The sequence below is a fragment of the Rana temporaria genome, chromosome 7 (genome assembly GCF_905171775.1).
Source record: "Rana temporaria chromosome 7, aRanTem1.1, whole genome shotgun sequence".
In the NCBI taxonomy this organism is placed as follows: domain Eukaryota; kingdom Metazoa; phylum Chordata; class Amphibia; order Anura; family Ranidae; genus Rana; species Rana temporaria.
The window spans coordinates 136,703,026-136,718,030 of NC_053495.1; the positions used below are offsets into that span (position 1 = coordinate 136,703,026).

At 41.9% G+C, this 15,005-nt stretch overlaps 1 protein-coding gene across 1 annotated transcript in view; it reads left to right on the plus strand.

Annotated features, from left to right (window-relative positions):
• Positions 1 to 15,005, plus strand: part of ABCA4 (ATP binding cassette subfamily A member 4) — a 304,087-nt gene that overhangs the window by 208,540 nt on the left and 80,542 nt on the right. The window contains exons 33-37 of the mRNA XM_040359994.1: positions 2,371 to 2,465; positions 6,347 to 6,379; positions 8,150 to 8,255; positions 8,350 to 8,424; positions 14,825 to 14,994. Coding sequence (XP_040215928.1) covers positions 2,371 to 2,465; positions 6,347 to 6,379; positions 8,150 to 8,255; positions 8,350 to 8,424; positions 14,825 to 14,994 — 479 coding nt within the window. The remainder of the gene's footprint in view (positions 1 to 2,370; positions 2,466 to 6,346; positions 6,380 to 8,149; positions 8,256 to 8,349; positions 8,425 to 14,824; positions 14,995 to 15,005) is intronic.

Below are 15,005 nucleotides of genomic sequence, written 5' to 3' on the forward strand. Positions count from 1 at the left end.
GTAAGGGACATGTCAGACTTCTGCAGAGAGACTACTGATTTCACATTAAGAGCAAGGACATTTGTAAGCAGCATGCTGGCAGAGAACTAATCAAGTTGTGACTACTTTGTAAAGAAAGGTAAGACTTTTCACACCTATTGTTTTAATGCATTTGGAATATATTTAGTGCATTTAAACCAAAGGTTCAGTTGAAATGTAACTAATGAGCTAAAGACGGGGAAGCTCAATGGAGTAAATACCATGAGAGCAGAAGATGCAGTTTTTTCATTCTATGTGGCCATGCAAAGGCAGAGCTATGCCCACACTGACATTGTTTGGTACTTGAGCTTCTATTGGCAAACTTGTGAGGCTTCTTATGTAAGTAGCATTTTAAAAAAAATCTAAGAAAGCTGCAATAAAATAAAACATGTTAGCAGTGAAGCCATACAAGTACTCTCTTAAATAGTATGCACTGTACACTTAAATAGTATGGCCCGGATTCACAGACATCGGCGCATATTTATGCCGCCGTAGCGTATCTCTTTTACGCTATGCTGACGCAGCGCAGAGAGGCAAGCATGGAATTCACAAAGCACTTCCTCCCAAAACTGCGCTGGGTTTCCTAGGCTTAAGCCGGCGTAGGTGGAAGTGGGCGTGAGCCATGCAAATGAGGCGTGACCCCATGCAAATGATGGGCCGAGCGCCAGACAGATATGTCCCGTGGGCGCATCTCAGTGCGCATGCTCACAATCACGTCGGAACATCTACCTAAGATACGCCGGATCACTGCCTACGGCGTGAACTTAACCTACGCCTAGTCATATTCACGTCCAACGTAAACTACGTAAAATAGGCAAGCTTGTGTTCCCTGGTGCAGCCCTTTGCATGGATACTGCTGAGTTACACCTCCTTTATGGGGCATAACTTTATGCCGTACGTACAACTTACGCGCACCAGTCGTAGCCTGCGTCGGGCGCAAGTACGATCGTGAAACGGCGTATCTCCCTCATTTGCATATTTGAACAGAAAATCCATGGGAGCGCCACATGCGTCCAGCATAAATATGCGCCCACTCTACGCCGGCGTAGGCAAATTACGTTGGTGGAATGAAGCCTGTTTTTAGGCGTATCTTAGTTTTGTGGGCACGGCGCACAGATACAACGGCGCATATTTGCACTTACGCGGCGTATCTCGAGATACGTCGGCGCAAGTGCTTTGTGAATCCGAGCCTATGTATTTTTTCTTTTTAGTCTTGTTAAACCCACCTCAGTGGGGTTTTTTTTTGGTTTTTTTTTGCTGATGATTTCCATTTCCAGAGACTTTCCTTCCCTTCTTGTCCTAGAGATTTAATAGGAAGTGAGAGGAAATCTTACAAAGCAAGAGGACATCTCTTCTTATGCCTCGTACACACGATCAGTTTTCCTGATGGGAAAACTGCGAGGAGAGCTTTTGGCTGGGAATCCCGGCCGTGTGTAATGCTCTTCGCAGTTTTTCCGCCCAAAAAACACAGAGTAAGCCGATTGACTTTTGCCCGGTGGTTTTTGGCAGTTTGGCCGCTCGCTCGTCCCCACCCCTTTCCTGACCGTCCGGCCTGCGTGCTCGAATATGGATTTGGGGGGGACCCCCATGCGTTTTTTCAGGTGTAGGGGGTTCCACTTGAAATCCATACCAGACCTAAGGGCCTCGTATGCTCTTGGAGGGGGACCCCATGCCGTTTTTTTTATTTAAAATTTGGCATGAAGTTTCCCCTCCTGGAGGCGACTTCAAGTCGCGCTGAAGTCGCCCCAAGTCGCGCTGTGATTCAAACTCAAGTTGTGTCCAAGTTGCCTCTCAAAGTCGCGTTAAAAGTCGTGTTGCCCCTGTGTGAATGGGCTCTTATCCTTGAACAGTAAATAAATCAACACAAAGGGGGGCCTGGTAAATTTGACAAATTATGGGCCCCCTGGCTTGATAAACATGGGACTTAGCCCTAAATAACCTGTCCAAATACTGCTACTCCAATGCCTATTGGTCTCATGATGATCATGGGTAATGACTGGTTGAGGGGTGTTTAACATTGTAGGGAATCTGTGGGAGAGATATGGTTGCTGATACACTTGCCTGAGTTCGTAATGTTTTACCATTTGGAGGTACGCAATACCTATACAATGCTATGAGAATTCCCCCTTCTTTGGTTATTACATGGTGTAACTATTTGCTATGTAATTGGTTCCTATATGACATACTCCAGTGTATTGTAATAATTGCTTTGTTATGCTTCTTATTTTGCAATAAAAACCTTTTAATAAAAAATAAAATAAAAAATCAGTTGGTGGAAGCTTTGTAGGGCTCATCCAATTCCATAACTTCAAACTGCTGATTATTTATTGTGATTTCTTTTTTTTTTGTCAGAGAATCCAGCCCAGCTCAGAGATTCTCCAGGACCTCACAGAGCGAAATATTTCAGATTTTCTCCTGAAAACATACCCCACTTTGATAAGAAGCAGGTGTGTTGGACTTTGGGTTATGTCATTTAGATGGATAAATCTGTTTTGCTTTGCAAGAAATTGGATTTTCTGGGATATAGTAAATTGTCCAATTAAGCTGCCTAGCAGATTCATATCAACGCCAGACAACTTTGTAGCACAGAAGCATTTTTGTGATTGCATATGAAGTTAATTATTGACACGGGTGGGATTGTGTCAATAAAGCACTCGGGCGACAGGCAGATTATTAGTAAATGCCTATTGGCCAGTCATTACCTCAGCGACTTTATCTTGTATGTGTACAAGCAGTATTATGCCCAGTTAAATCTGACCTTGGATAAGCTGATTATAAATTCTTTTACTCATGTAACTGGAATCTAGGGTGACAAAAGAAATAGAAGGAAGCAATGAGGCCTTATAATAGGGCATATAATTAGTGTGTAAAGTATACATTTTCTGATCATTTAAGGGTTTTATTTATATAGGAAAACAAAGCAACAAAGAAAAGTGTAGGTACTGCCTTGAACAGCCAATCCGATCACAAACTTGGAAGTTTCTGTTGGAGATATTGAGCACTTTCTACCTCAAATCTTTGTTATCACCTACAAGGATAACCGTAACCTGTAAATTGTATAGTGAATCTAAGGCAGGTCATACATATGTAGCGCCTGGCTACTTTCATAGCCGGATTTAGAGGGTGGTCAGAGAGTTAGTTGCCTCTGACTGTGTTTATTTGGCTAAATTTGGGGCCTCTGTTCCAGCTTTGGCTGTACTGTGTGTGTATACTGTCATTGTCTGGGGGAGTTGGTCCCACCCCAGACCGGCAGGTCGCAGCAGTAGAGTCAGGGTAGTGTGGATATTTCTCCTCGGCAGCCAATCAGGAGGGTTGATCGCCTCACTGTGCATGCTGGGGAGGGGTATTTAGTGCGCGGACTCCATTTGTTCGGGGTCATCTTCGCCGCCATCCGCCTGGGCAGTCGTCCCACCACCCCCCGTGTGCGGCCCTCCTGGCCGGGGTGTGTGTTTTAGTGTTCCTGGCTCCGGGACCACGTTGGTCCGGAGCAAATAATCTACCTTGTAGGCTCAGTGTGTAGACTGAGTCTGCAGCTGCGGAGTTGTCCTGTGCTGTCTGTCCCGAGGGAGGAAGCCGGCCGATGGAGAACCTGTCTGGGAAATACAGAGCGCGTGGCTGGTATCTCAAGAGAGGCCTACTGCTTCATCGAAGGACACATCGTTTCCGCGAGGCTGGACGATGGTCGCCTAAAAGCTGTTCAAGGGAGATCCGGGTGCTTAATCCCGTGTTGAGAAGGATTTTGGCCAGAGAATATCTCCACCTTTGGGAAGGTCTGTGGCAGAGACTTTGCTAAAGTTTCGAGTGACACTCTAGCTGCTAGTCCAGCCTATCCAGGTGCACTATACCCACTCTGGCTAGAGTGGCCACGCAAGTTGTCGTTGAAAGCAGGACTGTTTCCGAAACCCAGTTATACGCCTGAATTAATTACCTACCACTTCTATTTTCTCACCTACTACTACTTTTACAATTTTTACCCCGTTGGTTAATAAAGCACAGAAAAAGATACCTACAGTGTGGACATTGACTTTCCTACAGCTCTCATCCAGTACCCTAGACGGCGGAGAGGGTAACAGAGGTAACAGAGGTAACATGCCACCCAAATCAAATCAGCAGCTCCTTCAGGGTAGTGCTACACATAATACATTTTCTTTTACTCAACTAGTGCTTTGAACGAAAGAATATTAATTGATTCCTCCATCCACCTCAAATGTATGGATGAAGAATTCAATTCAGCTCCCAAGGAGCTATTTTTCTCTGATAAAGGAGAGGCTTCCCTGCTGTCTCAATACACTCATCAGCACTGCTGGCTATAGCTGGCAGCACTGACCAAGAGAAAAAAATTCCAACAGGCTGGTTGTACAGAAACTGATCAAGAGGCCTCTGATGTCACAAACATCTGTTGTGGGACAGAACGGTGGCAGAAGACGAGAGGATCTCAGCAGGTCAACGCTGGATCCACTGAGTGGGCGAGTATCTGCAATGTTCAGAACACACCTTCTGGTAAGCTGTGGGAAGAAAAAAAAAGTGGGAGTTGTACAGTGAAGCTCTGCTTTAATGGTTCTAAAATATATTTTTCACAAAATTGTTTCTTATTGTATTTTCTGCATCTTTGTAATATCCTCAGTGAGCTCCTGAACTTTGCCTTTTCCCTTTTATTGATGTTTGTTTGGAACAAGCAGCGCACATTAGTTGTGGTCTTGTGCACTGCTGTATGTACAGTACACATCCTACAGTCCATAGTACAGGGTGGGCCATTTATATGGATACACCAAAAACAAAAGTTGGATTCAAAATGGCCGACTTCAAAATGGCCGCCATGGTCACCACCCATCTTGAAAAGTTTCCCCCCTTACATATACTAATGTGCCACAAACAGGAAGTTAATATCACCAACCATTCACATTTTATTAAGGTGTATCCACATAAATGGTCCACCGGGGTGGATCCGTATAAATGGCCCACCCTGTACATCTCAGGAATGAGCAAGAGAGGGGTGGATACCTTCCTACATACAGTGGAGAACAAATGTAGCCACCCTCTAAGGAAGTTGTTCTTCTAGAAAGTTGGATTGCAGCAGCAAAAAAAAATGGAGATTTGTAGAAGCTTGAAAGCTATAAAAAGTGCTTTTGTGGAGGGTGAAGCCTCGTACACACAACCGATTTTCCCGGCAGGAAAACTGTCAGAAGAGCATTTGGCCGGGAATCCCGGCCGTGTATATGCTCCCTAGCAGTTTTCCCATCAGGAAAACAGCAGAGAATCCCGACGGACAAATAGAGAACTCTGCTCTCTACTTTCCTGTCAGGATTCCCGGCAGACTGTTTCCTGACGAGAAAACCACTAGCTGAGAGCAGTGACCTGAGTCAGAACACAATAGAACAGCAGGGGTGGTTGCTGTACTAACATTGCATAGTTAGTACAGTGGCTCCAACCTGAGCTGTCAGATTTTTTCGTTCAGCCAGTTGGGTGGAATGAAAAAAAAGAAAAAAAAAATAGTAATGTTTACTATGCTTTAGACAATACAAAATGCCTTGTCTATGGGAAAGGCTACCAATACAGCCCAACACATGTGGTTAGGACTAAAGTTATATCTGGACCCTTAGCAGTGGTATGGCACCTCCATTCCCATTTTTGTTGCATTACACTACAAACCAAGGAGACTGTGAATATCCTCTTGGATGTTGAAACTGCCTGTCCAGGAACCACATTATTTACATCAACATCAGTACATTAAAGGCCGTACACACGATCAGAAAATCTTAAGTTAAATTTTGCCCAATGAAGGATCTGCTGATTTTCTAATTGTTAGTATGCTGCTTTTGACAGCCGATTACGACAAAAACTGGATGTGCAGGCTCCAAAATTGTTGTCTGATGTGACCACAACGTCAGATTTTCTGTTCATTAGTACGGTTTTCGGCCCAAAAAAAAAATCGGAAGAGCAAGACTAAGCATGCTTAGAAATGGAAGAACACAATTCAACACATTACATCACTTCTGACGTTCTGTCGTACGAAAATTTTATGATGGTGAGTAACCTCTTCGCTTTCGATTTCAGACTAGCAGCCAACAAAAAACTTACAAAAATTCGTCCAATAATCTGATCGTGTGTACAAGGCTTAATCAGTGAGCTAATCCTATAGGTCCAGTGTTATTTTTCCACTTTCCTTAATTGTATATAAAATGAGGCTCACAACTGAATTTCACTTTGCAGCAAATTGCTTTGCAAATAATTTTAGTCCTGTTTTTTTCTATTATCTTCATTTTAGTAATTATAATTTGATGTTGATTACTTACTATCATTAACATTTTTTTTTATAAATATTTTTTAGCATGAAGACCAAATATTGGGTCAATGAACAAAGGTAAGTGACACAAATAAAAACCCAAAATAAGTGTACTACAAAAAAAGAAAGAAAAAAAATCAATTACAGATTTCAATAGATACTTATTAATGGTCTGTGCTGCCCTCTAGTGGCCATTTTAATAATCTACTTGTTCAATTAAACAAGGAACTGAAGCAGATGGTATAAGTGTAAGGCCCCGTACACACGATAGAATCTATCCGCAGATAAATCCCAGCAAATGGGTTTCTGCGGATCTGTTTCCGCGGAGAAATCTCCTCTGGGATGGATTCCAGCAGATCGAATATTTGTTGTGCTGCACAACATATCCATCTGCTGGAATCCATTCCAACGGATGGATCCGCTCGTCTGTACAGACTTACCGGATCCATTCGTCCAAAGGGATTCCCCGCACGCGTCGTAATGATTTGACGCATGCGTGGAATTCCTTATATGACAGCGTCGCGCCCGTCGCCGCGTCATAATCGCGGCGACGGCGCGACACGTCATCGGCAGAGGATTTCCGCGCGGATTTCAATGGGATGGTGTGTACACTCCATCCCATCGAAATCAGCGGATTTCTTTGAGAGGATTTATCCGTGGAAACGGTCCGCTGGACCGTATCTGCGGATAAATCCTCTCGTGTGTATGGGGCCTAAGTGATTTGGAAGTGATCCTATAAGGATAAGAACATGGTTGATGCAACTGCTGGTGATTTTTTTTTTTTTAAGGTTTAAGCTTTGAGGCTGTCATCCTAATCTTCACTTCATAGTAAAAAATTCAGAACATGTTTCTGCTCAGTGGCGTACTTTGTAAGGAAGTCAGAACCATGTCAAGTTTTTTTTTTTTTTTCTTTTTAACTAGAGTAAGAAAGGGCTTAATCTCTAGACAATAAGTAAAATATATCTCTGGAACAGATAATAAAACATTTTCCTTTAACTCTTGTTCTCCTCAACTCTTGTAACAACTAATAACATGTTTTATTTCTCTGCGCAATTTGTCCTGATGATAATTGTCACATGGACAAATACACAGTGCAGAATACAGAATACCTACTTGCTCACAATAGCTAATATTTTGGGTAACTCTCCTAGTTAGAATAAAATCACCTGTTCTTTCTTTTAAAAGTGCAAAGCGGCACAAAAGTAAACCTGTACTTTGCCCATATCAGGCAATATAACAGGTATGCTCTACAGAAGGGATCAGAAGAAGGCGGTGCTACCTGTAGCCCCATTGCCCTGTTTTACTGCCAAACTGCCTTAGATGTGTATTTATAAAAAACAATTTTCATTGGTATTTGCCCAGTGAAAGGGCATGCACATTTGTTCTGTGCAGATGGAGCACAAAATGGTATGTTTCCTGTGCTGTTTGAATGCCTGTATTGATTTAAAATGGAAAATACAACATTTGGCCTCTAGATGGCACTAAGTATCATAGGATTTTCCAACCGCTTATATTTGAACTTCAGGAGTGAGGAGGGAGTTGGAGTGTCACATTTTCATCCATAACGTGTATTTCTCAGGTAGTCTGGCAATTGGATTGGTAAAGGGGGGGGGGGGGGGGGAGTAAAAATAAGTACTTTCTCTTTTTTTTATTTTACACTCCATTCAGTATAGTGAACCTGTTACCCGTCTTTATTAGTCACTGGTAAGAACAGGTTCACTTTAAACATATTGTGGGTCTGTCTAAATATATGACATTGTTGATATATGAAAATATATTTGAACAGTTCTGAACTGATAAATTGAACCTTACTTATTACTTTGGTTTGTTTTTTGTTGTGCCTTGTAGATATGGAGGTTTTTCGGTTGGAGCCAAGCTTCCTATTCTTGAAATAAAAGGAGAAAATATAGCAGAGTTCTTCGGCCATTTCGGTGACATGACCAATGTCTCAGCAGTGAGTTTAAAAAAAAATAATAGAATTTGATTGGGAAACATTATTGGAAACATTATTGGACGGTCCTGATAATAAATCTTTGTGTATCTGATAGGGCCCTGTGGCGAAGTCCGTTTCCAATGACTTGCAGGCTTTCCTTTTAAACCTGGAAACAGAGAACAATGTCAAGGTACATAGTCATTATAGTCACATTTATGATAATCATTTCTTTGATCCACTGTGACCATCCCAAGGACCTGCAGAACTGCCAAACCAAACTGATTAAAGTGGAGTTCCACCCATAAATATAACATTACATCAGTAGTTTTAAAAAAAATGTCATTAGTCCTTTATGAAAAAAATTTTTTTTTGGATGCCTTCAAAGTGTTGTTGCTAGGCAGAATAGTTAATCTTCCCACTTCCTGCACCTAGGTGCTTAATGCTTCCTAACCTACACCGCACAGACTCCTGGGAATGTAGTGGGTGTAACTTTCCAGGAGTCTGTGCACTCCCCAGTCTCAAAGAATCATGTGACTTGGACAGCACAGGTGCTGAAACCTGATCTGACACTGCTTGTGCAGCACTGAGCATGTGCGAGATCTGCAAGGCTGAAACCCAGGAAGTCATACAGTCTGGTTTCATGATGCCCACACTTAAGATGGCCCCAGTCAATTTATATTTTATAAAGTGTCTAAATGCTGTAACAACCTAACAAAACGGACCTTAGTTTACAGACTAACTTTACTAGAATACATTAAGCTTGTGTATTACAGGGGTATTTATATTTAAAAAGCGAAATTGTGGCCGGAACTCCGCTTTAAAGACCCTGAAAAGTATTTCTAGAAGAAGTGGTAAGATCATGATAGACTTTCAGTTTATAGTGTATTTTCTAAGCAGAATATAATAAAAGAACATAACTGAGTATTTTATTTCACCAGTTATTTTGAGTTGTTATTATATCGAAAATGTATTTCTAAGGTCTTTCCTTGATCTTCCATCTTTATATTATTGTTGTACATTGGATTAGCCACGCAGCTAATGCATTGGTGTTAATGAGTTAGCTGACTCATAAGCTTTCTTTGTGAGAGGACGCAGAAAAACAAAACCATTATGATGTAGTACCGGGGTTCCAACTTCCACGGCACCTGTGAACACATCCTGCCAACTGATGACGTAATCGGTTGCCAAGGACTTGGCGGCAAGAGTACAGATGAAGAACACAGGAGTAATCTGTGCACTCTCCCCAGTGCCGGCCCAAGAATGAAATGCTGCCCCCCCCCCCCCCCAGAAAAAAAATCACGCCAACCAAAAGGCCCCCACATTCATTATTTTATATCATGATAACTAAACGGGACGTGTCATGGCTCTATACATGTATAGGAGTATAAAGAGGACCTGTCATTGCTCTATACATGTATATAGAGGACCTGTCATTACTCTTTACATGTAAAGGAATATCAAGAGGACCTGTCATGGCTCTATAAATGTATATGGGACTATAAAGAGTACTTGACATGGCTCTATACATGTATAAAGGAGTATAACGAGGGCCTGTCATGGCTCTATAGATGTATAAAGAGAACCTGTCATGGCTCTATACATGTATAAAGGAGTATAAAGAGGACCTGTCATGGCTCTATACATGTATATAGAGGACCTGTCGAGACTCTTTACATGTAAAGGAATATAAAGAGGACCTGCCATGGCTCTATAAATGTATATAGGAGTATAAAGAGGACCTGTCATGGCTCTATACATGTATAAAGGAGTATAACGAGGGCCTGTCATGGCTCTATAGATGTATAAAGAGGGCCTGTCATGGTTCTATACATGCATATAGGCGTATAAAAGGACCTGCCATGGGCTCTATACATGTATCCAGGAGTATAAAGGGACCTGTGAATTGCCGGCGGCAACAATGTCTTTTGCGCAAACTAATCAATGTACGCTAATTGTGGGGGTTTTTTTTTGGTACCAAAAATATGTAGAAGAATACATATTGGCCTAAACTGAAGAAAATTGTTTATTTTTCTAAATTTTGGGGATATTTATTATAGCAAAAAGTTAAAAAATATATATATTTGTAGCACAAAAAATAAAAACTGCAAAGGTGATCAAATATCACCAAAAGAAAGCTCTATTTGTGGGGATAAAAGGACAAAAATTTCATTTGGGTAGCGGAGCTGGCGAAACGGGCTGCCTGGTACCCATGGTACCACCCGGTCCCATCATAGGGCCGGCCCTGACTCTCCCTCCTGTTAATGGTTAAAAGAGGATCCCTCAGATCTCAGGAAGGAGAGGAGCTGGGGGGGGGGCAAAAGCACAACCTACACCTCCTCCTGGCTTTCTCCCCTCCTGTCTCCTGTCACTACTGTAAGGAAGAGGGGTGATTTGGGGGTAATTGTGCTATATGGGTGGTTTGGGAGCAGGTGGGGGGTGCGGTGCTAGGAGGGGAGATTTGGTGGAGTTGTGCTAGGAGGGTAACACGAAAAAAAGTGTTTGCACTCAGATGCACCTCCTACAGGCGTTTGAGCTCTTACTTTTTTCTGCCTGGAAACTCACCTCCATGTTAGCCAATGTGTCCATGCACTTTTTGAGGCATTTTCAGGCATATGCAAACGAGTCTCAAGAGTGTTTGCAGTTCTAAAGGGTGCCTTGGCTGAAAAAAGGTTAAAAAGCACTGATGTAGTACTTCAAAGCAGCTGCTAGAGGGCCTTACTGTGTTATGCTAAACATTATGCTTCCACTACAAACAGCTTAACCAATTAAGGACCACCCAATGACGATATACGTCGGCAGAATGGCACGGCTGGGCACAGCCACGTACCTGTACGTCGCCTTTAAGAGCCCACCCGCGGACCCGATCGCCGCCGATGTCCCGCGATCGGGTCACAGGAGCTGAAGAACGGGGAGAGGTGTGTGTAAACACACCATCCCCGTTCTTCTCTGTGGCAGTGTCACTGATCGTCTGTTCCCTGTTATAGGGAACGACCATCAGTGACGTCACACCTACAGCCACGCCCCCTACAGTAAGAATTACTCCCCTAGGGCACACTTAACCCCTTAGCACCCCCCCTAGTGGTTAACCCCTTCACTGCCATTGTAATTTTCACAGTAATCGGTGCATTTTTATAGCACTTTTCGCTGTGAAAATAACAATGGTCCCAAAAATGTGTTAAAATTGTCCGATGTGTCTGTCATAATGTCGCAGTCATGAAAAAAAATCGCTGATCGCCGCCATTACTAGTAAAAAAAATAATAATAATAAAAATGCCATAAAACTATCCCCTATTTTTGAAAACGCTATAACTTTTGCGCAAACCAATCAATGAACGATTATTGCGATTTTTTTTACCAAAAATAAGTAGAAGAACGTGTATCGGCCTAAACTGAGGAATTTTTTTTTTATATATATTTTTGGGGGATATTTATTATAGCAAAAAGTCGCTCTATTTTTGTTTATAGCGCAAAAAAAAAACCGCAGAGGTGATCAAATACCACCAAAAGAAAGTTCTATTTGTGGGGAAAAAAAGGATGCCAATTTTGTTTGGGAGCCACGTCGCACGACTGCGCAATTGTCAGTTAAAGCAACTCAGTGCCGAATCGCAAAAAGGGGCAAGGTCCTTAACCTGCATAATGGTCTGGGTCTTAAGTGGTTAAAGTTTACAGTAAGACAAATATAAGAGGCACCAGTTAAAGTGGTTGTAAACCCTTATTTGTCACTTTTACCTACAGGTGAGCCTATAATACGGCTCACCTGTAGGTATCAAGAATATCTCCTAAACCTGTATGGTTTAGGAGATATTCCCTCCGCAATGCGCCGCTGATTGCAGCGGCGCATGTGCAGGGGGGATCCTCGGCTAAAGGACCGGCATCCGCTGGACCTTGCCGAATTTAAATCTCCCGCGCGCACGCGCGGGAGTGACGTCATCGCCGCTCCAGCCAATCACAGCGCTGGAGCGGCGATACCCGGAAGACACGCCGCAGCAAGATGACATCTCGCTCGGCGTGGACCAGGTAAGTGTTCCTCACCTTGTTCCGAGGTAAGTATTTCATAATCAGCCAGTATGCGGTGCATACTGGCTGATTATGCCTTTTGCCTTGCAGGTTTAAAAAAAAAAAAGTTTATGCGGTTTACAACCGCTTTAATGTATATAACTAATATGAGTTCCTGGATTTGATATCAGGATCCAGTAATCCCCTTTATTGCAGAACTTGGGCTAGTAAGAGAGGGACAACTCATAGAGCCAATCAGGCTCTGCAACAGGTACAACCCCAATTCCCAAAAAAATGGGAATTGATTGCAGCAACACATCTCAGAAAAGTTGGGACAAGGCAACAAAAAGCTGCAAAAGAAAATGGCACCAACAAGGAAAAACTGGAAAAACATTTTGCAACTAATTAGGTTAATTGGCAACAGGTCAGTAACATAATTGGGTATAAAAAAAGCATCTTAGAGAGTCAGAGTGTCTCAATAGTGAAAATGGGCAGTGGTTCACCAGTCTGTGAAAAGCCGCATCTAAACATTGTCGAACAATTTCAGAATAATGCTCCTCAACGCAAAATTTCACTTTAAATTTATATACTTTTATATATAGCATCACTTGCAGTACAAGTTGTGTACCTGACCAAACAATAAAGGTCAATGGATGTGCTGCCTGGCAGGGGTGCCCGAATCACAAAATTGGTCTGCACCGAATTACTGATAATTCTGTAAGTAAAACGGTACAGATTTATGTACTGTATTGTATATCACCTATAGATCTAGCTGCTTGCCCGGAGTTATATACCGCTCCTACAGTGCCTCAAAGATGCTGCTTGCTTTTTTTTTAGCATCCTGCCAGTGCACCGCTCCAGTGTGAAAGCCCTCGGGCTTTCACACTGGAGTGAGAGGAAAGGCGCTTTGCAGACGCTATTTTTAGCGCTATAGCGTCTGTAAAGCACCTAAGTGTGAAAGCAGCCTTACTTTGCTAAAATAGGCCTAGATGATTTATAAGAGAGACACACACACCGGTGTCTGTGCATTGGCAGAGACATTGGATTTTTTATCAGAGACTTATCAACTAGGGGTGTCTACCAAGGTCAGTGGTGGTGAAAAAAATTGTCTAATGCCTCGTACAGAGGATTGGACATTCTGACAACAAAACCGTGGATTTTTTTCCAACGGATGTTGGCTCAAACTTGTCTTGCATACAAATGGTCACACAAATGTTGTCGGAAATTTCCGAACGTCAAGAACGCAGTGATGTACGACGGCACTAGAAAAGGGAAGTTCAATACCAGTCTTGTTAATAGAAGTTTGGTGAGAGACGATTCGCGCTTTTCAGCCTCATGCTTTTCAGTCCATGACAAATGTGCTATCTCCATTACGAACGCTAGTTTTACCAGACCGAGCGCTTCCGTCTCATACTTGATTCAGAGCTTGCGTGAAATTTTGTGCGTCGGAATTGTAAACACACGATCGGAATTTCCGAGAACGGATTTTGTTGTCGGAAACTTTGAGAACCAGCTCTCAAATTTTTGTTTTCAATTTCTCTTTATTGATTTTCTTCTTTTCTTTCTTTCTTAATACAAACAATTTTAATTTATACAAGATACCATACAATTTACAATTGTACCAAATATATATAAAACCTTATTCAATACTTATACACTTCTTTATCCTAAAAATATATTTAAAATATTAACCAACCCATTCAGTCATTCATGCTTACTTCCATACACATTCATTAAAAAAAAAAACGATATAATTAATTCTCTCTCTCCTCCTGTCTCCCCCCTCCACTCTGCCTCTCCCCTCAAACCCCTAAAAAAATGTACTGTATTTATTGGCGTATAACACTCACTTTTTTACCCTCAAAATAGAGGGTAAACTGTGCCTGCGTGTTATACGCAGGGGGCTGTGGAAAGTTTTTTCCCTGAAACGTCCCTCTTAAAGTTAGGGTGCGTGTTATACGCCGATAAATACGGGTAGTTATATTTACAGAGTGCCTGAAATCTTCCCACTGTTGCCACATTTTTGGTATTTGATTTTTTATGTATCCTTCCTTCCTTCCTTATCTTTTTTTCCATATGTTGTGTTTCATTCATTTCATTTACCTATTCTATTATTGTTGGGCTTTCTGTCTTCCTCCATTTACGTGCTATTATTGTTCTTGCCGCTGTAATCATGTGGTCAAAAATATCTAATCTTGTATTTTTTTATAGATCTTGATGTTATTGATAATACTATATCTTTTATATCTACTTCTAATTCTACTCCATTCTGCTCTCAAATTTTTGTTGTCGGAAATTCCGACAACAAATGTCCGATGGGGCCTACACACGGTTGGAATTTTCGAACAAAAGCTCCCATCGACCATTTGTTGTCGGAAATTCCGAGCGTGTGCACGCGGCATAAGGGGTACCTTTAGACAGAGCTAAAGTTTGTGTTTTCGGATCTATATAGATGCAACCATTAGTATTATTATTATTATTGTTTCATTATTTATGCATTTATAATACATCATGGTTATTATTGACAGGGAATACATGTTTTTTAACTATTTGGCATCACTTTAATAAATATAATATGGCTTTTTTTTTTCTAGGTCTGGTTTAATAATAAGGGCTGGCATGCTATGGTCATCTTCATCAATGTTGCTAACAATGCTATTCTCAGGGCCAACCTGGGGGAAGATAAAGACCCTGAAGAATATGGTATAACTGCAGTGAACCATCCCCTCAACCTCACCAAAGATCAGCTGTCCGAGGTCACAGTGTAAGCACAAA